The sequence below is a fragment of the Phyllosticta citribraziliensis genome, assembly GCF_038025025.1.
Source record: "Phyllosticta citribraziliensis strain CPC 17464 chromosome Unknown J3D65scaffold_6, whole genome shotgun sequence".
In the NCBI taxonomy this organism is placed as follows: Eukaryota; Fungi; Ascomycota; class Dothideomycetes; order Botryosphaeriales; family Phyllostictaceae; genus Phyllosticta; species Phyllosticta citribraziliensis.
In genome coordinates this window covers 2,104,032-2,127,141 of record NW_027117343.1, presented here as the reverse complement: position 1 = coordinate 2,127,141, position 23,110 = coordinate 2,104,032, and the positions used below count along the sequence as shown (strand labels likewise).

Below are 23,110 nucleotides of genomic sequence, written 5' to 3'. Positions count from 1 at the left end.
TTGTTGTTGCTGTTGTTGTTATCTTTTGTCACACTCATTCGTTCGTTTGGGGCACTCGGTGGATTCTGAAAAATTGTGCTTGCCGTCAGTCGTCACATCATTTGCATACACATTGTCGATTCGTTGCGGGACAAAATTGCTACGCGATGTCTTGTCATCTCACTTTTTCCCATTATATACCAATTCATTCTGCGCTTTGCCTTTTCGACGTCATCTCTTCCGTCGCGCGTGGTGCAGATGCTTCAGACTGGCTGATCCCCGTGGATGGGAAACGCCAAAGCGCCCGGTGACGATAGAACCTGCCAGCATTAGTACCTCGACGCTGTCTGCGTTTTGCGGCTTTAACGGTGATCTTCGATCGGACACACATTGCAGCCACGGCCATTCAACAACAAACGCCCGCTCGCGGATAGCACAGGCGATGGCGCCGGCCAGCAGGTTCCAAAGCACAGCGGATACTCCAAAAAAAAAGACTGACCATGCTTGTGGCGTTGGTGACGATGAAGACATAGTGTTTCAAGGTGATGTTGATCCAATACCGTGCAGGTTGCATTTTGGTTCTACGCCTCCTAGCCAATCCAATCCGTCCCTCATACTCGTAGAGTCATTCCAAACCTCATCGCCGTCCGTTGCTTTCCTCCGTCTGCAAACACTTCCACTATCTTCAATTTACCATCTGCACAACTATCCGCAAATCACTCCTTTAGATGCTCAGCCGCGCTCTTTAGCGTGCCTTCGATAATACCAGCCCACCTCTTCGCGTTCTCCAAATCGCCCGCATCAACCGACTCGACCAAGCCCGGGAACGTAGCGCCGGCATAGCCGGTCCACAAGCCGGGAGCAAAGACGACGTGCTTGAACCACTCGCGGCCGTCGAGGCCGTCCGGGTACAGGAACTGGCGCTCGAGGTACTTGTACTTTGTGTTGACGGCGCGCACGCTGTAGTAGAGCTTGACCTTCTCCCACCACTTCCACCACGGGATGTCGTGGTCGTCGATCTCCTGCTGCAGAGCGGCGGCCGTGGCGTCCGTGTCCGACGCCGCCTGCTCCAGCTTGTGCAGCGCCTTCTTGACCCCGCTGAAGATGGACGACGTGTCCCAGTCTTTGGCGCCGCCCTTGGTCGAGGCCGCCGCCTTGGCTTCGACCTTGTCGAGGTACGTCTTGAGGCCGATGGCGTAGTCGGTCGCGTTGAAGGGGATGATGGGACGCTCGATGACGTCGGCGGCGAGGAGCCCGTAGAGCTGGGTGATGGCGACGTGGTATTTGAAGCCCGGGTCGCCGAAGCGTTCCATCCAGGCAAACGAGTCGTAGTTTGAGTGGTAGTGATACACGGCCGATTTCGAGTTGGTCGTGAAGCCCAAGTCGACCGAAGGAATACCGGCGTAGTCCTGGAAAGCGGTAAAGTCTGAGCCAGAGCCAATGGTACGGATGTTCTTGTCCCAGACGTCTCCAATCGTCTGGTTAACGACCGTCTGGTTGGGCGACAGCACTTTGGAGGTAGCTTCAATCAGTGCCTTGTTGAGAAGTGGGGCCGCCGAGGTGGTAAGGGACGGGCCACTGGCGCCAACATCAATGTTGATGTATGCTACGGCGGCCTCGGACAGCCAAGGGAGGTACTCTTCGACCCACTCGGTCGATCCGATCAGACCGTACTCCTCACCATCCCAGCTAGCAATGACGATGGTGCGAAGAGGCTTCCAACCCTGCGAGAGGGCGACTCCAAAAGATCGAACAATTTCATTCATGACGGCCGAGCCGGAGTTGGGATCTCCTGCGCCGCCGGCGATCCAGGCGTCGCGGTGGTTACCCAAAACAACCACTTCGTCAGATATCGTGCCGTTGATGACGCCAATGACATCCCACTGAGGGGTCGTGACGTATTCTTGCTCATTCACAAGGTTCAGAACGACATTGTCGGGAGAGGGACCAATGTTGTACTTGATGCCCTTGTATCCAAGGCCACCGCCTTGCCAATACTTGCCAAAGCTATCAGCCTTGGGCCCATGCCCGTGCAAGGCCTTGAGCAGCGGCAGAGCATCAACATAAGAGATGGGAATGGAGGGGATGGTGGGGATTTTGCCCTTCGTGTCCTCACGCGGGGCACCAGGCTTGGAAGGGTAGCCCGGAGTGGTAGGGTCGCCAGGTTGGACACCTAAAGTACAGTCAATAGATTGGTCTGGAAGAGTAATGTCGCCAAATCTTACTCAAGTACTGAGTGCTGCCCCTCTGGACGCTGCTCGGGTTCCTCGCAGGGCCTTCTGGATAAGTCTTGTAGCCATTTGCTTCGGTGACCTCGCCATCGTCGCCGGGATCAGAATACAGGACTACACCAACCATTCCCAGGTCCTCGGCGCGCTTGACCTTCAAGCCTCGGAAGATACCGCCGTACTTGGCAAGTGCAATCTTGCCCTCCAGGCTTACATTGGCCTTGATGAGGTCCTCAAAGTCCCAGTACGTCCCGTAGTTGACGTAGACAAAGGGGGCTGTGACATTACCAGACGCACTGTAGCCGTGGAAGGTGGGGATCCTATCGACGAGTCCGCTGGTGGGGTCTTCTTCCAAGACGTCCTCCTCCAAGCTAGCTTCGTACGCGACTGTCCACGCCGACGTCTCACCATCGCGCTTATCCTTGGTGCTCTCCTCCAATAGCGCCAGGCGGTGGCCGGCAGGATAGTTGAGATAGGTGTCGTAGGCGACAATGTCGACTTTCGAAAGGCCAAACTCCTCCCATTTCTCCTTGGTCCATACAGCCTGGCTCAGGTTCTTACCAGCCAGGTGCGGTCCGGCGGTGTAGTACTTGCTCCACTCCCGAGCTTTTTCAGCGTCCGGGGTGGTCTTCAAAATGTCTTCAAGCTCCGCAAAGCTTATTCCCTCGGTCCGCGGCCATGAATCGCTCAGACCCGGTGGCGAGCTTTTGGAGAAGGGCGTTTGGTGCGTGGAGACGGCGCTATCGCCGGGGAAGAAGGGAGGCAGCAGGAACAGAGAAGCGACGACGGCTCCGAGTACAAATGCTGGGACAAGGGCGAGGGTGTAGGTACAGGCGCGGCGGAGGTTGTGGTGAGGATAACGAGGCGGACGCGGAGCTACGGGTACGACGGCAATCAACGGCGTGTGTTCGTCGGCCATTGCGGCTCGCTTTTCGGCGTCGGGCGTGATCATCAGGGGCGGAAGCTGGAGCACGAAAGGATGGCAGGACTCGGCTGCTCCATGGATCGAGGGAGGAGCGGCGAGGACGAGGTATCAAATAGTAGAGAGCGGTGTAATCCGATGGTGTTGACGATTTGGGCGGCGGGAATGACGTGCACGACAAGTCGTGGCCGGGGAGCTAGCTAGCTCAGGCCGTAGGGTGGGGGGTCCAACGGCATGCGGGGACCCAAGCCGAGGCGGCGATAGCGAGACAAAGAGCTTGTTTCGACCTCACTGTTTGCTCCTATCACATCTCGTATCCAATTTAGACATGCTCGACACGGCAAAATCCAACATCATCCTCCAAACAACTTGTGGACAACCATTGACCGGCAACACCTTTTCATGCATCAGATCCTCTCTAATGCAGTATGAGAGCAACTGTCGACCTCAAGATCACGCGAACAATTCACAAGGGCACGACATTTCTCCCCCAGTGGAAAGAGAAGTGGAGAAGGGCGCTAAGATATCTTGGAACCGGCGTCGATTTGGTACCTTTGCCGCCTAGAAATAATGCCATTTTCATGCACATTTGCACGTACAAGGTTGAACTGGCGTCTCTGACGCTCACGTCCTGCAGCCTCTGTTCGTCAGAAACACAACTACCACCCAGGCTTTTCACCTTCGCCCCGGACAAACAGACACTCCTACAGCTTGACAACGAATCTCGTCCGCAACATGGCGCCGTACTTGACAAACAACAGGGGAATAGGAATCAGGGCAATGGCGACAAAACCTAGTAGTGAATTGCCCCAACCTAGACCCAACGCACGATACATGGGCTGGCCAGCCAGCGGGATGAAGGCAGCAAAGACCGACCGCAGGACCGTGTTGGCTGCCATGGCGCTGGCGGCGTGCATCGTGTAGACGTCTACCAGGTATGTATTGGGAGCCATCTTTGTCGCGAGTTAGCAGAAGACATTGATCGGCCATCATCGCACGAACAAGGGAGATGGCAGAGCAAAAACTTACAAATAAGAGCATCAGTCCAAACCCAATGAATCCCGTACCTATTATGGGCACGATATAGTGCACCTGGTATTGCACACACCACCCGTAGATGAAGAAGCCTATTGGCATCATGATTGCGCCCGGGAACATGAGCGGCAATCTGTGCTCAGGGGCGAAGTCGCCTTTTTCCAAATGCGCGCGCGCGGTGCGGTTGCCAAAGACAGTGAACGCCCACTGACCCAACACGCAACCAACGCCCACGCCGAGGTAGGTGAGTCCCGCGATGCCTGGACTGAAGCCATACGACGTTTCGAAGACGGTCGTGAAGGTCGTGAAGAGGATGTAGAGGTACGAGTAGGCGACGGCCACGTACAGGGAGAGCAAAAACACAATTGGCGAAAAGAAAAGCATCTTGGCCGGGCGGATGATGCTGCGGAGAAAGAGGGCGCGGGCTCCCAGGCCAGAGTCGAGCTTTGATCGCAGCGCCGTGTTGCCTGTTTCCTTGCGCAACCGTCTGACTTTTGCATTGAGAATCGCCACTGGGTACGTCTCGCGCATCAGGATAAAGCCGGTAATGGTGATGACGCCAGTCGCGATACTGACGACCCAAAACACCCATCGCCAACTGACGGCCTGCGCAAGGAAACCACCTCCCACAGGACCGATGACGGGAGCGATGGTCGGTCCAGCGACCCAAATGGCCATGGCCGTCCCGCGATCTTTTGGGGGCATGAGATCAGCTATGGTGCCGCCTCCCAGTGTCAGGGGTGCACCACCGGCCATGCCAGCCAAGAAACGAAAGACAATCAACATGGCGAGGTCTTTGCTCAAGGCGCAAGCAACCCTGAACGACGTCAGCATTCAACCACCATCCAGACCAAGGGATATGCAGGGCAGTGACTTACATGAAGATGATGAACAGAACACTGCACACATGATACAGTGGCAGTCGACCATACATTTCGCTGAGCGGCGCAATGATCAACGGTCCAAATGCAAAGCCGAGGACGTAAATGGACACCACAAATCCCGCCAACACCTCACTGTCGGACCCAAACTCCTGCATCAGCTCGGGCACGCCCGGCGCAAACATGGACGATCCCAGCGGTATCAGGAACGTCAGGGCCGAGACGACGGAAATCATGAGCCACTTGCGGCCCTTGGGCCAGTTCATGGGATTGGCCGGGTCGTTTGGTCCATCCCAGTCGACGACGTTGGGGTCTGCTGCGTAGGGGTCCTCGGCCGCGGGCTCGTATCGCTCAGGCAGGTTGAGTGAGCTGGACGCCGTCTTGAAGGACGCCGTGCTCTGCTTTTCAATGTCGAGGTCGTTGTCGACCTCGATTGCGCTTTTTTCCATCCCATCTCCTCTTCGCCGCCGCCGCTCTTGCTCTTCCAGGGCGGCCTTGTAGATGCCATAGTCGGACGTGACGAGCACGGCGCCCCTGGTGCTGGCGCTGGACCGCTCCTCGGATGCGACCTCGTACTTTTCGTCTTTGTCTGAGAGAGACGTGTCGGAATTGAAGCGCGCCATGGCCGGCTGCGAAAGTTCACTGCAGCGGCCAGAAGGGGTCGAGGCGGCAGAGGTCGGGGAAAAGTGGCAATTGAGCTAAATGGGGGAATCTGGGACTCGGAAGGCTTGCTGCCAGCTTTTATCTAATGCTACCTGGCAGCAACAGCAGCTGCAGAGGCAGGCTTTGGCTTGGCGGTGCCAGTGGTGTCGTGATGAGGCTGAGACTAGCTTCCGTCGCCGCGGGCAGTACCAGTGCAGGCAGCATGCAGGTAAGCTGTGCGGCCTACAGATGCAAAGGGGACGAAATGAATGGGCGCTCTTGCCGTCACCGAGGCTGTGAAGACGGAGGAAAGAGATGTGCGCCAAAAGGCAGACGTTGACGCGGCGCAAACGTAGGCAGGGCGCAAAGAGATTGCATGGCAGGGTGGCTCTTGAAGCAAAGCAATGGAAAAAAGGACGGCGATTGTGTAAAAGCCGGGAAGTCAATTTCTGGCGGTCCCATGGCGTCTCTGCTCGTCGTCCCATTCCACAGGCTCGGACAGAGCACGAAGCCAGATGCCGAGCTGGCGGACGCTCCCAACCACCTGCAACCCACCGCTCGGGCGATCTCCAGGATGCGCGTAGCACAAGGCACACGGGCCCCACCCTCTGCTCCCTCTTGGTCGCCTTTGCCGAACTGAACTTGGGGGTGATGAGCAGTGGGGAAGGCAGAGGGCCAAAGCCACCAGCTCCTCGACCCAATTGGGGCCCGCGAGCAATCACAGCCGAGCCGCCTTCACCAGGCCATGGAGATGCGCCACAAAACCACCACCATCATATCATCACCAATGGCTGATGGATGGCTTCCCGTCATGCGGACCGTCGCGCGCGTGCCGGTTAGCCGACTAGCGCGGCGCTTCTCTCCGTGTGCGACGTCGGATGGTCGCTGCCATCTTCAATCCAAGAAGCAGCATAAAGAGTCGGAGAGAACCCAAGTCTTGATAGTTGAGGGGTCAATGTGTCGCTGCAGGTTACACGGATCAATTGTCGCTTCCACGTGCCTTGCAACTCGACTTGTGCTGTCCCTTTTTCTGCAAACGGCCAACTTGTGCCGCACAAGCTGACTGCTTGCGGTCCTTGTTCGCGCCCTCGGCCTCCATTGTGGCCGAAACAAGATGCTGACTGGCTCATCGCTCTCCCATGATGCAACGGCAACGCGGCCGTCCGGTCCTCTGACACAAAAATTATGCCATCGATAGCGATGCAATCTTCCTGTACCCGCTGTCGATTTTTTGTGCTGTTGCAACCACAATGCTGCTGTTGTGTGTTGCGAGCTTCGTATCTGTGCACTTCACGAGCAAGCTGCGGCGGCAATCCTGCCCGACCGCCATCTGGATTGCGAACGTCGTTGTTGCGGTCAAAGTCTCCGGCGAATTTTTCAGCGTCATGTGCTCTGCACGCTGCCATGCAAATGCTCGACGCACAATATCTGCCCGCTGTTGTTATCCCTGTGACGGTCTCGACTCGCCTAGGTCACGTCATTATCAGTAGCAACCTCCTCTCCACACCTCTCCTCGATCTCTGCGAAATGGATGATCAAATTGCTCAATCCAGAATCGCTTACCAACTGTTAGGAAGCATTCAGCCCCCTTGCGTTGCTAGCCGCACCAAAAGCCAACATGCCACGAGGTGTGAGTCTTGTGCCACCGTCACTTTTCAATCTTGATAACAACCTTGACAATCTCGTTTTTGCTTTTGCTTTTGCAGCGTGGCCAGCGCCTGTGGTGCGCCGTCAAACAAGAACGTGCTGCCAACCACTGGTCGAATGTCGTGCTCTTCGATAAACTCGACGAATCGCCAATTCGTCTCTGCACTCCCACATCCATCGACTCGAACTAGGTACGGGTCAGCTTGGGTCTCGGATCCTCTGTCGGCATATTCAATCGTGCGCCAGTCTTGCCTCCTCACCAAATGAGAGGAATCAACCCTGACTCCCTGCCAAGTCGGCACGACAGGTCGCCGTTTTTGACGCTCTTCGACCATTGCTCAGTGGTCTAGGAGCCGTCAGTGTCCATAAAATGATCGACGCCTTTTCCTGGGAGCCTTTTGTGATCAACTTTGTGCTTGGCGCCGAGTTCCTTGACAAGCTCAAGCTTCTCGTCAGACGAAGACATTGCCTTGACGGTAGCACCCGCGGCTGAAACAGCTCGTCTGACATCAGCATCGTAATCGGACGTGCCGTCGACATGGCGCCATGATGATCAACGAGCAGAGCAGAAGAAATACGCGGGACCAAGTGACAAAACAAAGCAGCTATCGAAACTCACCTGGTTCGCCAAGCGGCTCACACCGCCGCTCCCCTGAGTCCACACGGTGACTCTGTTTCCTGCCGCCATCGGCCCTTTGAACAATGGTGTGTTGCTAGAAATCAGCTCTGTTGTGGCGTGCGAGGCCGCCTCGGCCAGACTGACACTGGTCGGCGCACGCAGCAACACCGCATTCTTCAGCACGATGTATTGCTGCAAGAAGCCGTCGCATTTGCCAGCGCCAAAGCCTTCCGTCTGAGAATGTTCCCATCACATCTGCCTGTTTGGGTGAAGCAAGACGTGTGTGCCGACGCGTTCTGTCCAAACTGGGCCTGTCTATTGTGGTGCAGGGTACGTCTCTCAGTCGGGCCAGTGGTCAACTACAAATCTTCCGTGGTGAAGCGATATGGCAGCCATGCGAATGAGCGCCTAGCCGGGTCGGGTTCCGGGGTAGAACGAGAAATTTGGGGGAGTTTTCTTGGGGCGTCGATAGTCCATGTGCGACTTTGAGCGGTCATGACAATTTTGAAAAGTGGTGGGATGAGATGCCTAGGGCAGAGATAACACGAGAACTTTCCGAGCCTTATGTGGACCAGGATTGGACGACACCATCAAAACAGTCCAGAGAATGTCTCGCTTGATATGCCCTTCAGGTTTGAGCTTGAGAACGTAAATCTGGGCCGTCGTCTTCCGCCACAAACGGAGTCCAAGTTCGTGTCCCCTGGAGTGTTCAATGCTCCATTTGGAAGAGTTGGACAGCATCAGTGCAGCCCCTTGATTGAAGGTCATCATAATTGTCTGGAAAGTTCCTTCCGCGGCCAGGTCAGCCAAATACATGGAAGTCACACCACGTCTTAAGTATTTCGAAGCTGCCGTTTCGAACGTCTCAGCTCATGGGGGGTGGCGCCCACGCGCGGTGACGAATGGATCGGCGCCATTATGGGAGGACAGTGACTCTAGGAAGAGATGGAGGTAGATAAGTAATGCAAATAACGATGGCGATGGAAATGAAAGCCCGCCATTGACGGACGAACTGGCGCATTCAATGTTGCTGTCTGACACCTCACAAAAGTGCGATGAAAAGGAACACAGCCGGGAAAGAAGAAGAAAAAGCTAGCGGAGCGCGTCAAACGTCACCCCACTTTACGCTAGTTGCTAGCGCCGTCGATCACCCGCGTCGCGGGCAAAGCGAATTTCATCAGCCTTACCACCAAACCTACCTCCACCTCCTCAACTCCCATAACCACGCCAGCACCACGATACCCGCTTTCTCCTCGACTCGCCCAGCTAGAGACTCCTTCTAGCATCCTCGCTGCGCCCCTCGACGCGTTCTTCCTCCCCTCCGTACTTCCCAATGCCTCTCGACACATCGGCCTACTCGCTCGCGCTGCTCCGCCTGGACGGCCGGCGATGGAACGAGCTGCGCCGGGTGAATGCGCAAATTAGCACGCAAGCCGCAGCCGACGGCTCCGCATACCTGGAGATGGGCAATACGAAAGTGGTCTGCGTGGTGACAGGACCAACAGAGGGTCGCCGTGCACCGACGGGAGCGGCAGGCGGCGGCGCGGACGGCGACAGGGCAAATATCGAGGTCGAGATAGGTTTCGCAGGCTTCAGTGGGGTGGATCGCAAGAGGAGGACCAGGGGCGACAAGTGAGTCTCATTCTCCTGCACTGATGTCCTGGACAGATGCCAGGCCGTGGATAGGTGGATGGATGGATCTTGACTGACGCTTCACACCGCAGACGCACCGCCGAAATGCAACATACACTACACTCTGCCTTCGCCTCGACCCTGCACACATCGCGCTACCCACACAGCACTATCACCATCTCGCTGCACATCCTCTCTCAAGACGGCTCGCTGCTCGCCGCCTGCATCAACGCCGCCACGCTGGCCCTCATCGACGCCGGCGTGCCCATGTCCGACTACTTGGTCGCGTGTACATCAGGAATCGTGTCCAACGACGCCAACAACGAGGGCGCGGATCCCTTGCTCGACCTCAACGCCCTCGAAGAGTCCGACGTGCCGTTTTTGACCGTTGCCTGTCATGGCGACACGGAGCGCGTGGCCGTGTGCGTTATGGAGACCAAGGCACCGCTGGCACGGCTGGAGCCCATGTTGGCGGTGGGCGTGGATGGGTGCAAGCGGATGAGGGACTTGCTGGATGAAGTGGTGAGGGCGCATGGGCGGAGGATGGTTGAAGGGAGCTTGGGTTGAAAAAAAGAGAGGAGGAGCAAATCAAACCCATTGGAGTATTTTGGTCCTGTTAGCGATGAGTACGGCAGGTATATACATCAAAAGAATCCACGGTGGATGGTATCAGGCACGTTCCTCTCGCAAGGGTTCAGGAGCAGCCCAGGCACCGAGTAGAAACCACCCAGTCTACCAAATCAGAGCACATGTAGGCCAAAAACACAATCACAACCTAGACATCAAGCATCATCTCAAGCATTCATTCACCCTCAAACGGGTCATATCATTTCTCTTCTTTCCGCAACCGACATACGCCATATCTGAAAAACTCAGCCCCATCAATTTTTTCATCGCTCGCCAGGCAAACAGCCCAATGAAGATGAGACAAGAAAGACGAAAAGGCTCCAAGGAAAAGGAAAGGAACAGAAAATAGACAAGAAATGAAATCGCACAAGAAGAAAAAACGCCACAGCGCTCAACGCCGCCATCGCCATCGCCGCCGCCACCACCAGCAACGTGGCGAACCGAACTTTTTCTTTTCTTCTCCGACACGCACGCAAGACTCACTATTGGAAGTAGAAAGGGGCGTGGTTGAGAAAGGGCAGGGAAAAAATGGAATAGGGACAAGGAAAAGTTCGGAGGAGATCGCCACCACCGCCGAGACTTCCGCCTGAGAGGTTGTTCGCCACCAGAAGGGAAACGAGGCCAGGAGAGGGAAGGAGAGAAATGGGAGTCGGCAGCAGCCGACCGCGCGCGCTGAAGGAGAGAGAGAGAGACGCCAGAGCTGTGGTCGCTGGAAAGATTGGGGAGAGAAGGAATGGGGAGGGAGGTAAGGCGAGGTGAGGTGACCGCAACGCAGGATAAAGAGAGCAGCGCGGCGGCGGCGGCGGCGGCGGCAAATGAAACAGGAAAACCCGTGAATCCTCATGAAGGAAGTGTTGTTCCTCAATCCATCAGTCCGGCTCCTGCCTGGGTCCATCTCAACAGCCATTCGTCGGCGCCATCGCGTCCCTCCTGTCGACCCCCTGACACGCCGCACACTGGCACTGCGGATGATGTACCGACGCAGTGCCATGCGGATGTGGATGCGGATGCGAGTGGGGGTGCCAATTCGGCCACGCGGCAGTCGTGGAGCCATCGCTCAACGAGAGACCGACGTCGAGATGGTGTTGGCCAGGGGCAGCGCCGTCCGCAAAAGCCGCGAAGCTGGGATAGCTCATCCACGACGTGTCGGGCATGGTTGTCGCGGTTGGCGCAGATCCGGCCATGGTCCAGCCATTGTGCAAGGCCTGCGCCGGCGCCATTTGCACGGCGGCGGCAGCGGCGGAGGCGTTGGAGGATCCCGAGAGCGCTGCGGCGCCGTTCATGACCATGGACGCGCTGACGTCTGCGCTGCTGGGAAACTGCCACACGCTGCCCGTCGTGCCGTTTGGCGGCGGAAAGATAGGCGTTGTTGAGAAATCGCCGTTGCCTGATGAGTCGGACTGCGGATCTGAGAGTGGCGAGGCGTTGCCGGCGTTGACGACATTGCCGTTCAGTTGGGGCGGATCCATCCCGGCGTCTGAGGCCCTGTTGGGTCGAGTTTGCGAGCGCTGGCGCGGCCGCTTGAAGGATGTTTGCGTCTCGCCGTCGTCGGTTGGTTGACGCGAGGCGGGGACGATTGAGTTGTCTCGTGGCGGGCTCTTTTGGTTGATTTCAGAGAGGACGTGTTGGAGGATCATGCACATGCGCTCGGCTGGGCAAAAGGTGCTGGACATTTCGCCCAGAACGACGACCATGCACTTGATGAATTTCAGGATGTTGTTGCGCTCCTTGGTCTCGCGCACAGCGGCGAGCTCAGCTACGAGTGCGGTGCACGCAGTTCCCTAGAAAGGTGTTAGCACGATCTCAAAAAATGAAAATCTCATTGGTAAACGTACAGCGCTTGCCAAGGCTCCACAGAATATCTGCCACAAGGGAAATCGTTGTCGGTACTGCCAAAAGTTCTTGACGACGGCAATGGCGTGCGACGTACACGCCTTACGGGACGACACGGCTGTGCTATCTGCGGCAAATTCCTTGGAAGCCGGGTCCTCCGACTCAATGTCCTCGTATCGAGCAAACGGTCTGCGGAGCGAGATGTGGACACAGTGATATTGCTGGTGGAGAATGAAAAAGGCGCGGTGGCCGTCGCTGATATTTTCTTGCTCCCACTTGAGCTCTTGAGGAAGACGTGCGTACCACAACGTCAGCTCCTTGTCCAGAACAGCCAGCTGGCGGTAAAGATCTCGGTCGGCTGGGTTGGGCGAAGGGTGTTTTTGCACAATGTCGGATGCTCTGTTTCCAATCTCCATCAACTCAATGAGTGCCTCGTAGGTTTTGGTTTCCAGTGACGGCTCGGAGCCGTTGGGCATGCACGTCCCTAGTCGTTCGAATCGTTTGGCCAAAGTGTAGACTTCCAGATCCGCCGTTTTGATTGAAGTTGGCCGGCCGAGAAACATTGACCAATACTTGTCGAATACGACGCTGATACCATTAGTACACTCATGGGGACAAGACACGGAAATACTCACCAAGCCCAAAGTGTGAGTGAGCGGACCTCGCTTTCTCTTTCTGACAGTCCAGAAGCCCGCGTGTCCAGGTGGAGTCCAACGTCAAAGGCAAGCCTGACAGCCATTCCTGACAGCAACCAGCCAGAATGATCCCGCCCTACTACGCACTCGCAGTTGGCTAGCAACAAAAGCGCTTGTATCTGAGGTATCCCGCCCGGCGTCTCCAGCTCTACGTCCAGCATGAATTTTGCCTCGTTGTAAAAGGTGCTTTCTCGCGGAGCCACAGTGAGTTTTTGAATGTCCGGTCGTGACTTATCCGAATACCGATACGCAACGGATAAGATGGCAAGGTGGAGGAAAGGCGAGTAGAACTGAGAGCGGCCATGCTCATAGTCGTGCAAGAAGGCTTCCTGGTGAACGGTGTGCAAGACAGAGTTGTAGTGCCCAAAGAACAGGTCAAGGAGGTATTCGTGCGTCTCCTGGGGCAGGTGCTTCAATGTCTTGGAGCCCCGCCGGGTGTGGTCCAACCGCGTTTCCTTTGCCGCCGTGGCGTTGATGGCATCCGACCAGTTCATCATGGAGCCAAAATATCGAACGCAGCCCGTCGTCGGATCCAACCCCAAGTGTCCTCTGCTTGACAAGACTGTGCTCACAATGCTCCTGCGCTCCCCTGTTGGCAAACACAGCTTCGTTTGTGGAACCTGCCGTAGAGCTCGCTCATCTATCGAAAAGTCTCCGCAAGCACCGTCTTCCGACTCGCTCCGCCCATGCTCTTCGCCGAAGCCATTTGTAGACAACTCCGAATCGCTTTTCCTTCGCTCCGGAGATGTATCTTCGCTGCCTGGAAGGCCGGGCCTGATCTTTGGGGGGTGGATCGCAGGTGGCGGCTCGATGCCCTTTTTTCGTAGCAGCTCCTCGAGGAGAGCTATGCGGTCGGTGAGGGAGGCGACGTAGGCGCGCGATATGGGTCTTGTAGTCGGAGTGTCAGTTACACAAGCTCGCAAGCCACGGAGGAGGGACAAACGGCGCGCGGCCTCGGTCGCGGCGGTTAGGGGCACGCCGCGGCACCACTTACTTCCTTCGCTCGTCGTCATTCTTGATGACGCAGGCAGCGCCTGTCCGCTTGCAATTCACACACTCCTTCTCTCCCGGGTTGATAACGCACTGGAGGGCGTCAGTCGTCAGTTACCAGGCGCCTGGAAAGCAACCTACGCGAATACGCCGATCTCGACACGACGCGCACGCAATCGAGGCCCGATGGCGCGCTTTTTGCGCTTTGGGGACAGAAGCTCCGTTGGAGAGACCCTCTGGAGCGACGCCGTTGACGCCGCCGACGGGCTTTGGGACCTTTGTCGCCGAAACTTGCATTTTACGTGGGGAAGTGGATGTCCATTCTCAACGGGTACTGTTGTGTCACTAAACGTGCGCTGGTGGGCCTTATAACGGATGCGGCAGTTGGTGCAAATTAGGAAAAGCGTGGATCCCGCAGTATTGCTGGCCTTCGCCACTATATCACCACCTGCGACCTTCTGCCTCTGCTATATACAGTGGGGACCCATGAGACGGGCCCCAACCCTCTTGCCTTGCTCTGCACGAGCCTCGCAGCGTAAGGGACGACCGGTTTGATCCGACATGGCTTTCCAAAGGCGACATGGAATTAACTCTGCCCCTGCTTTGCGACGATCGGTCCTAACCGTGAAATATGTCCCGAACCGCGCGGGAGAATGGCCGAATCAGACATTGCTAGACGGGTCGAGCGGCTGGGAAGGGTCCACCAAGGGTCTCGAGCTATAGCTTGGTCGCTTGTTGACATCTGTAAGCTTTGACAAAGCCCACGGACGACCAACCAGTCTGTTGGCCTCGTTGCGACGGCCTTGGCCTGTGGCTGAAGCGGACAGGTGGGCGCCCTGGAGCCTGGTAGACGGACTACGTCGTCTCTCCAGGCATGCCCAACTGTTCCACCTTCTCCACAACTTCCTCATATCCACATGTGCCATGTCCTCTCTTTCCTATGAAATGACCACAAAGACAACACTCCTACTACCGGCTACCGAGACGATGAACCAATCATCTAGCCAGTCCAATACGAGGCGCAGAACAACGACCGTTTGTTCCTTTCTTGGGCCCGCGACCAAGACCTGGAACCCTTGTCTCCCCCATGCCAGCGAACTGCTCCACGTGCAGAGCTGACATAGCGTCTCGGTCAAGCTAGCAGGCATGTCGAGGGAGAGCCGCCAACCCCTGATGTCAGTGGCCACTCATGAGCAGACAAAGTCGATATCAACAGGCCCTGTTCAGAACCAGAATCACCCCATGCACGCAGACCATGCTTCTCCACGCGCGCATCAGGTTGCATGTTGGGCACCAGGCGTCCCGGACCGAGACGCTGCTGCTCACCTTTTTCGAAAAAATCCCGGTCTTGAATCCCCCACACAGGCAAGGGGTCGTGGTTGTTCGGCCGTTTAAACTATCTGCCAGCGGCCCAGGATCCGGGCAGCAGGGACTGGACCGACGCTTGTGGGAACGCCCTCTTGGGCCCTCGATGGCGATCTCCTTGATGCGGCTGTCAAGATCGGGACCAGATTGACGGCCGAGAGTTTCCACGCGTGCCACACTCGAACCACTCTCAGTTGCACTTTTGGAACTCCCCGGTCTTTTGCTCCTTCTCACGTGGTCCTGAAGCAAGGAGAAGATGCTCGTGGGTTGATTCTTCGTGCCGCGAGAAGTTGAATTTCGATACGTCACTGCCGCTCGACATTGTGATCAAAGGTATTCGGTGCGAGTGTCACCAGAACGGTGCAGAGAATGTAGACATTTTGTCCCTCTCACGATTCTAGAAGCCCGCGCACAAAATTCAAGGCTCAACACAAAAGCAGATGGGTGTTTGTGATTTGCGGACGCACGCGAGAATGCCGGTTGGCACGTGGAGAAGGTTGAAGATCATGGTGTTTGGCGGGGGACAAAATCAGACCATTTTCATGAGTCGCCAATTTAAAGTTCAAGGGATCCCCGTTTGCGCACGACATCCGCGAAAGCTTGGTCCGGCAAGGGAGCAGAGGTCCTTTCTGCGACTGTCCAACGCGCAACTGCGAGTTGCGAGCCTGTCTCGCGGATAAGACCTTGGCTTTAGCGGAGCTTGGAGGCTTTCACCCATATGGATTTGACATGAATTCGCGTATTATTTGCTCATCGGGACTGGCGTCGACCTTGAATGCTCCCCGTGCCCAAAACAGTAGCACTGAAGACTGGGATACATCTCCCAAACCCGGGAGAGAGCTCGTGGCTCAAGCGTGCACGACACTGAGGATATCATGCGGTCTGAATTGCGAAGACGAGATGCGAATAAGAGTCCGCACATTGGGCCATCATTGTTGCAGCCTTGCCTGCTTTGAATTCCGTTCTGAAACTGCCGGTCAGCATCAAGGTACAACATTCTGATTACTGAAAGAACATACCTCTGTAGTTACGCTCAGAAGACCACTCTTTGAGCCATTCCAACACAAAGTCATGCTCTGCCTGCTGAGCACTTGCTACTGGGGAAGGTGGGAGATCCGGCTTAGTCTCATTGGGAAAGAGGCCGTTCTCATCCCAGTGGTGAACAGCATCCTGAATCAGGATAAAAGGCTCGCTGACCGTTGAGGTCCTGTTAGGCGCAACGGAGGCGTGGGGGGTAGCTTGGCGCCAGGGATCAGCTTCTCCGTCTACAATTGCAAGGCGAGGGTAGCTAATGTCGAAGCCTCCATATTTGTTGATAGAGTCAACATCTGGTGGGGTCGTGATATTGAACGCATCCCGGCAAACAATGGAGAGATAGTCAAGGTCAAGCAGACGGGATACCAGGGGTAGTTGGTCACTCGGCACACCGCTACCGGTCTGAAGGTAGCCCCATCTGAATATCCGAGTCAGCCACATATTCGGAATCACAGCGATTGGACGACATACTGGGTGCAATACTGATACGGCCAAGCGCGCCAGGTCTGAGAAATGTCGTCTTGCGCATAGTACGTGGCGTTGTGGTTGGAAAAGCAGTAGTCCTGCGATTTGCCGACGCATTGGGAGACTTGGGTAAGGTTGACATAGCCTATGAAGTTTAGCAAGCGAGGCGCGAGACGAGACGCTTGCTCGGAGTATCCACCGGCGTCCAGCAAGTCGTAGGCCGTGGAGTTCAAGGCTGCGGTGCCGGGATACAGCAGTGAATCAGAGGTAATGTTGGCGCAGTATTCTGAGAAGGATGGGTCATTTTCTTCCGGATCCCAGTTACGGCTCTGCCAGCCGGAGATGCCGTAGCTGAGTAAATTGACAAAATCGTCATTGTAAGTCAAGTTTCCAAGCCCAAAGGCTTCCTTGAGCTTGGCCTCGTACGATGTTTGATTTTTGCCAATGAGGATGTTGTCCACCACATTGGTCAATTCCTGTGTGGTCTTGACACAATTTTGTGGAGCATGCAGCCTCTGAGCCTCGAAATACTCCCAGTAGTCATAAATAGCCTCCGTCACCCCCGAGGATGAGATAGCGCCAAAGAAAATCTCAGGGTAGAGTTTGCGGAGAAAGGCGACAAAGGCGCCGGCGTATGAGCCACCGTATGCAATGTAAGGCGTGTCAGGAGCGGTCAAGGTGAGATTGTCAAGACCGGGAAACCGAACATTCTTGGCGAAGTAAACGGTGTCGGCCAGAGCTTGGTCGGTGGTCAGGAAGCGAAGGTTTTCGGTGCTAAGGTCCGGGACCGGCCAGCTCTCTCCGTAGTAGCGATGCTCCAAAACAACGCCTATTCCATGAGTGGCCTTGGCCAATTGGTAAAGAATACCCTTTTGAAGGAACGGCAGGCGACCCTCTCCACTTGTCTCTCCGCTCTCGAGCACAATGACAGGTCCACCAGTTTCGTAATGTGAGGCGTCAAACCAGTAGCGCAGGCTGAATGTCTCATTGCTGTGCGGCTCGTATATTGAGTCATTGTGGAAGTGGTCTATCGGCACCGAGATGTTGTAGGCAGGGTACAGGGTGGTCGGGTCTACATCGAGATGGTTGGTCTTGGTGCTAGAGGACTTTGTCTGGATGGAGTCAGTCGGCCTGGCAAGGAAACAGTTGGGGCCAACGCAGACCTGTTCCCGGATGTCTGCAGAGAGACGCGAGACGCGGAGAGCATGTCCAGTATGCAGGAGGCAGAGCAATGCCGCGAGACGGGTCAAAGCCATGATGATGACCCAAACGTGTGGCGTCTAGCTCTTGCAGCAAGGCCGGCCAAGGGAGCGACCAATTTCAATGTTGGATGTGGACGAGCGGGTGGGGAGGGAGATCGCGGCATCATGTCGAGCTGGCATGGGTGCGATGATGTAGATAGAGGGCTGGTCAGGTCCACAAGTCGGGTGGTTGGTGCTAGACCCCAGCTGGAAGGTCCATGTCGGCGGGCTAGCCTGTAGCGACCAAGTCTGGTGGGTCCTCGGCAGATGGTCTGGCTCTGGCCTGGTATACTCAACAGTCACCACCTTCGGCCTTTTTCTTCGAATCTCCATCTCCACGACTCTCCAACTCCTCAGTCCAACTCTTGGTGGCCATCGAGGGAGCGTTTGTCTCCCTTGCTTGATCGTGGTCGGGCTGGCAGCTGCTGGGTTTGTGGAACAGCCGCCTCGTTTCTTTTGCTGACAGAAAACACGGTACCTTGCAGCTGTGGATCGGCGCTTTTGAGCCGCTCCGATCCTCTCACGGCTCTTCAGTCTGCGTTTGACCTTCCCTTTCCTATGCTCCTCCGAGCACTTGACTTGCTGTCTCGGGGTAGCCAAGTCGTTGTCGCTAAAGCAAACTGTCGGCCTTCCAATCTCGATTACGCCTTATTCTGCCTTGAAGATTCGAGAAATGACTCCTCGCACGTTTTGTGTCTTCAGGCAGTGACACCATCTATCTCCCTGCTCTTGCTCTCGGTCTTTTTGGGTGGATTCGTCGTGGCCGAGGGCGCGCCGAAACTCGTCTCTCGAGGAACGGCATTTCCGATTCCAACGATATCCGACATCTCTAGAGGTCGGAAGAGCAGGAACTGTCTTGGGCGACAGTCTGGAACAGGATCAAATGAACTCGCTGTTGCAAGAGTCTTCGGTCCACAGAAAGCCGATCCAGCCGCCGACTAACATTAATCGAGCCGTGGCTATTTGCAAGAGGTTGGAAGAACTTGTTCAAGGGTATCAGCTCGTGCTTTCGCGAGACCTGCCCTTTCGAAATTACAAGAAACGGGATCAGAAAAAGAATTAGCACTCTATTTCTGAAATTCCAGAGCGAACAGCAATAAGTATACTCACCATGGGGCCTCGGCCGCCAACGCACCGTAGCGGCTCGCACCGCCCGCGTGTCCTCCCCGCTTCCCGTCCCCACCACCCCACAACCCCACTCCAGCGGGTATCGTGGCTACCGACGACTGTGCTTTGATCATTTACCTCCTGTCAAAGTACCTCGAGCATTCGGCGGATACAGCGGAAAAGACGCGCATTGTCAGTCACTGTCGACCGCTTTCCCAACTGCACTCGTGGCAAGAAAATCAAACTAACAAATCGACCCAAGTCGTCCTTGGAATCGGGAACTCTTGCCAATTTGGAAAGAGCAAGAAAAACAAAACCACAGTCATGGTCCTCGAATCTCCGCACCCTCGTCTCGTCCTCCCAGAATGCAATGTCCTGGACTACCTTTTTCCTTCTCAATCGGCTCCGCCCCTGCCGTCCTCGTGCGAACCGGCCCTCCGCCCCAATGTTGACGAGAATGAACCCATATTGCTCGATGCTGCAATGCTGGAGACGCAGTCGCTTACGGCGGGGCAGATGCAGCAGTGGGTCAAGAGGTTTGGTTGTGGGTTGGAAAAGCTTGGAGTGAAGAGAGGGGAGATAGTGCTGGTCTACACGCCAAACCACATATACGTGCCAGTGGCGTACATGGGCACTGTCGCTGCTGGGAGGGTGTTCAGCGGCGCCAATCCGGCGTACAAGGAAGATGGTGCGTTAGGCGCTGTACCTGTTTGCTTTTCCTTGCCGGTGAATGGTGATACTGAATCGTTGGACTTACATGTCTGACCTATCGCCCTCCTCTCCTGCACATTGTTGATCTTTGGACTTTTGCTTCAAAGATTCTTGTCGGGGCTAGACGTAATCTGCTTGGAAGTAAACAAAGACCAAACGCTAACATGGCTCGCCGTCAGAACTTGCCCATCAACTCTCCAACACGTCAGCCCAAGTGCTGCTCGTGCACCCCTCACTCATCCAAACGGCCACAGTCGCCGCGAACAAGGTCGGCCTTGCCACGAATCGCATCTTTCTCTTCGATGATGTCCGAAAAGACCCTGTCAATGGCATCCGTGACTGGCGCGACATGATCGGAACGCCCACCGAAGCCTCGACTTACCAATGGCTCACCTTATCGCCCAGCGAGGCGCGCAAGACGGTAGCAACAATCAACTACTCATCAGGGACGACAGGACTACCCAAGGGGGTATGCGTGACACACGCAAACCTCATCGCCAACACGGCGCAAATCATCTACACGCGCACCATGTACAAGGAGCGGCCGCTGCCCAAGGAGCGCTGGGTCATGTTCTTGCCGCTGTACCACGCGTACGGGCAAATGTACGCGATGCTGCTGGCCATCAAGCTGCGGGCGTCGGTCTACGTGATGAAGAGCTTCGACTTTGGCGCCTTCCTCCAGACACTGCAGGACCGCCGCATCACCGATCTGCAGATTGCGCCGCCCATTGCCGTACTGCTGGCCAAGCGGCCCGAGCCGGCGCGCTTCGACCTGTCCAGCTTGCGCGAGATTTCGTGCGGTGCGGCGCCGTTGAGCCGTGAGCTCGCTGAAGAGGTGTCGAACCGCTTCAACGTGATAATTCAGCAGGGCTACGGCATGACGGAGCTGACGTGCGCTGCTATAACTAACCCTGGGGGCAGGCGGGTCCACGAGTAAGCGTTTTCTTCTCCTCTTTGTTGGCTTCTTATCCGCATGTCCTGCGAACGGGAAAACGGTGAGAAGTTGGACGTGAGATGGGATGAGATGAGACGGGAGAATCACCACCTCCCATCAGCTCCCCTACCACCACACGCGAGGAACCAACAGGCTCACAAAGCTGACCTGCTCCAGCACCGGCTCCGTCGGCCAACTGATTCCCAACACCGAGGGCAAGCTGCTCGCAGAAGATGGCCGCGAAGTCGGCCCCGGCGAGCCCGGCGAGTTGTATGTGCGCGGTCCCAACGTTTGTCTGGGTTATTGGCGCAACGAACAGGCGACGCGCGAGACGCTGAGCACCGACGGCTGGCTTCGCACCGGCGATGTGGCCGTCGAGCGCAACGGCTTTTTCTGGATAGTCGATCGGAAGAAGGTGCGTATAATATAGCCCGCAGCGCCTATAACCTTCAGATGCATGCCCGGGTCTGTATGTATGTGTGGCCGTCAGCTGACTGACTGATTGCTCGACAGCAATTGATCAAGGTCAAGGGGTTCCAGGTCGCGCCGGCCGAGCTGGAAGCCGTGCTCCTGGAGAGCCCGCACGTCGCCGACGCGGCGGTCACGGGCGTGCAAGTGTAAGTCATGTCTCGCATCTCATCCGATCCCCTCACCGGCCCACCGCACCGGACCCGATCCCATCTCGCCGTCTCCTCTCTCCTACATACCCCGCTGCCGCTTACCAACACTGAACCCCTGCCTAGCAACGAGCAAGAATACCCGCGTGCGTACGTCGTTTTGAAAGACACGGCGCGCGGCCGCGTCTCAGAGCGCGACCTCCAGGCGTGGATCGCGACCAAGGTTGCGCCGCACAAGTGCTTGACGGGCGGCGTGGCGTTTGTGGATGTGGTGCCCAAGCTGCAGAGCGGGAAGATCATGCGCAAGGTCATGCGTGAGTGGGCCAAGAGGGACGCAGAAGGGGTGGGCAAGACGGTGCGGGCCAAGTTGTAGAAGGTGAGTATGGTGAGGGCGTGTGGTCAGTTGCAGAAGAAAGAAAGTGGAAAGATTCGAGCAGGCTGCGAATTCAAAGAGCTGTGGTTGGGTAAACAATGAGCTTTCTCTGGCTCACCCGGGAAATTTAGATCGAGTCCTGTTGTTTTGGCGTAGTGGTAGGCAGGCAGGTGGGTAGTAGGTACGACACACTCAACCACACTCCTTATTTTTAGCTCCTTTGGTCTCCGGCAAGCCACTGTAGCATGGGAGATTTACTATATGACACCATGTACAAGCCGCCAAGCACAGAATCAGCCGCACTTGGGACATGGCCACAAAATGCTGCAAGTGAATGGCTCTATTGCCATTGGAAGCCAGTTCAGGGGGGCGAGGTATTACTTTCTGTGGGCGCTCGACCAGACAGCCCGGGACGCCGTCGAGCTTGGGATGATCGGCAAGTTCCCTGCAGGAGCTCGAGACAGCGGAGCCCGCCGACGAGAAGATCGCCAGCATGGAAGCCACGTCGATCGGGGGGCAGCGGGCGCGGACATGAACTCGAGCACGGGAGATCGGCTCTCGGGTGGTCAACAACAAGGTATCGAGCAGGATGTTGCTCCTGATATGCGTTGACGTGAGGGAGAGAGTCTGGATGGTGGCAGAGAGAGAAGAGGACGACCACAAAACCATGGGAGGCAGAGAAAATGCCTCGCGGAGAGTCGACGGCCTCATCACATGCAGGAATGGAGGGCCTTGAGCTGGACCCTTATTCGCTCGCAGCTTCTCGCTTAGCTCAGTCCGGAGCTTTGAACCAAAGGGAACGCCTGTCAGGGATCAGTGTCAGCTCTCAGCTCAAGAGAGAGAGAGAGCGAGAGAGAGAGAGAGAGAGCAGTGGTCAAGTGTGGATCAGAGGGGCGCGACATGTCCGAGTCCAGAGCCAAGGGATGCGCGGCCCAGCTCAGCTTGGCCTTTTGGCTACGGACCGATCCCGAGGCTACAGCGCGTCAGGGCTCCTTTGGTGGGGTTATGGGAATTCTAGCGCTGCGGGGGCGACAGTCTCTTGCTTCTATTCCGCTGGCGTGTTTTAGCGTGCCGCTGGTCGTTGTTGCGGAATGGAGGGCAGTTCCAGCTGGAGCTGCAAATGTCGAAGCATTGGGCGTGGAATGCCACACGGCGGGGGCTGTTCGTGCAGCCATGCTCTCCACGGACGATGAAAGCGTAACGCACATGCTTTCGGGGGCTGTTGGCGGTGGACAGCGGCATGGGGAGCTGAATTCAATCAACGGCCATAGCTCGAGCTGCCAGCTGTCAGTGTTGCGCCGCATTCGACGGCCGCGAACCCCAATGTCAGCCCAGCCGCTGCGGTCCGTCTGTCGTAAGCAGCAAAGGTTGGTTGTAATCCCCGATGGTTCCCCCATCTTACGGTCAGACTAGAAATGGTGGGCCATACGGCGAGGGTGGATGATGTTGGCCGGCATGAAACGCGGCCGCCAGACGAGCGGCGGTGCAACGCCTGTCAGAGACACGTAGGTGCTGGCGGAGAAACAGCTGAC

General features: G+C 56.4%; 9 protein-coding genes across 9 annotated transcripts; 4 read left to right on the top strand and 5 right to left on the bottom strand.

The window, feature by feature from the left end:
• Window positions 1-695: 695 nt before the first annotated feature.
• Window positions 696-3,126, bottom strand: J3D65DRAFT_603436 (N-acetylated-alpha-linked acidic dipeptidase-like protein; the record flags this gene model as incomplete). The annotated part of the gene is made up of 2 exons (XM_066798213.1): window positions 696-2,152; window positions 2,205-3,126. The coding sequence occupies 2 exons, from the start codon at window positions 3,124-3,126 to the stop codon at window positions 696-698; spliced, it is 2,379 nt and encodes a 792-aa protein (XP_066655610.1).
• Window positions 3,127-3,833: 707 nt separating this feature from the next.
• On the bottom strand, window positions 3,834-5,668 carry J3D65DRAFT_646064 (benomyl/methotrexate resistance protein; the record flags this gene model as incomplete). The annotated part of the gene is made up of 4 exons (XM_066802253.1): window positions 3,834-4,082; window positions 4,159-4,981; window positions 5,043-5,395; window positions 5,474-5,668. 4 exons carry the CDS (start codon window positions 5,666-5,668, stop codon window positions 3,834-3,836), a joined length of 1,620 nt encoding a protein of 539 aa, XP_066655609.1.
• A 3,473-nt stretch (window positions 5,669-9,141) lies between these two features.
• J3D65DRAFT_625629 (3' exoribonuclease family, domain 1-domain-containing protein) lies at window positions 9,142-10,538 on the top strand. Its single transcript, XM_066800356.1, has 2 exons — window positions 9,142-9,585; window positions 9,678-10,538. The coding sequence occupies exons 1-2, from the start codon at window positions 9,287-9,289 to the stop codon at window positions 10,150-10,152; spliced, it is 774 nt and encodes a 257-aa protein (XP_066655608.1). The 5' UTR covers window positions 9,142-9,286; the 3' UTR covers window positions 10,153-10,538.
• A 417-nt stretch (window positions 10,539-10,955) lies between these two features.
• On the bottom strand, window positions 10,956-14,209 carry J3D65DRAFT_382108 (fungal-specific transcription factor domain-containing protein). Its single transcript, XM_066795781.1, has 5 exons — window positions 13,872-14,209; window positions 13,735-13,823; window positions 12,681-13,628; window positions 12,048-12,633; window positions 10,956-11,993 (listed from the first exon to the last, which is right to left on the bottom strand). Exons 1-5 carry the CDS (start codon window positions 14,025-14,027, stop codon window positions 11,109-11,111), a joined length of 2,664 nt encoding a protein of 887 aa, XP_066655607.1. The 5' UTR covers window positions 14,028-14,209; the 3' UTR covers window positions 10,956-11,108.
• A 1,815-nt stretch (window positions 14,210-16,024) lies between these two features.
• On the bottom strand, window positions 16,025-17,851 carry J3D65DRAFT_603432 (serine carboxypeptidase S28-domain-containing protein; the record flags this gene model as incomplete). The annotated part of the gene is made up of 3 exons (XM_066798212.1): window positions 16,025-16,065; window positions 16,115-16,548; window positions 16,602-17,851. 3 exons carry the CDS (start codon window positions 17,849-17,851, stop codon window positions 16,025-16,027), a joined length of 1,725 nt encoding a protein of 574 aa, XP_066655606.1.
• Window positions 17,852-17,977: 126 nt separating this feature from the next.
• Window positions 17,978-19,045, top strand: J3D65DRAFT_382318 (uncharacterized protein). Its single transcript, XM_066795782.1, has one exon. It carries the CDS (start codon window positions 18,104-18,106, stop codon window positions 18,776-18,778), a length of 675 nt encoding a protein of 224 aa, XP_066655605.1. The 5' UTR covers window positions 17,978-18,103; the 3' UTR covers window positions 18,779-19,045.
• Window positions 19,046-19,205: 160 nt separating this feature from the next.
• On the top strand, window positions 19,206-21,889 carry J3D65DRAFT_625613 (4-coumarate-CoA ligase). Its single transcript, XM_066800355.1, has 5 exons — window positions 19,206-19,631; window positions 19,834-20,587; window positions 20,766-21,003; window positions 21,102-21,205; window positions 21,332-21,889. Exons 1-5 carry the CDS (start codon window positions 19,268-19,270, stop codon window positions 21,576-21,578), a joined length of 1,707 nt encoding a protein of 568 aa, XP_066655604.1. The 5' UTR covers window positions 19,206-19,267; the 3' UTR covers window positions 21,579-21,889.
• J3D65DRAFT_382487 (uncharacterized protein) lies at window positions 21,645-22,384 on the bottom strand. The gene has a single exon (XM_066795784.1). It carries the CDS (start codon window positions 22,287-22,289, stop codon window positions 21,771-21,773), a length of 519 nt encoding a protein of 172 aa, XP_066655603.1. The 5' UTR covers window positions 22,290-22,384; the 3' UTR covers window positions 21,645-21,770.
• Window positions 22,304-23,019, top strand: J3D65DRAFT_625606 (uncharacterized protein). The gene has a single exon (XM_066800354.1). It carries the CDS (start codon window positions 22,479-22,481, stop codon window positions 22,989-22,991), a length of 513 nt encoding a protein of 170 aa, XP_066655602.1. The 5' UTR covers window positions 22,304-22,478; the 3' UTR covers window positions 22,992-23,019.
• Window positions 23,020-23,110: the final 91 nt, after the last annotated feature.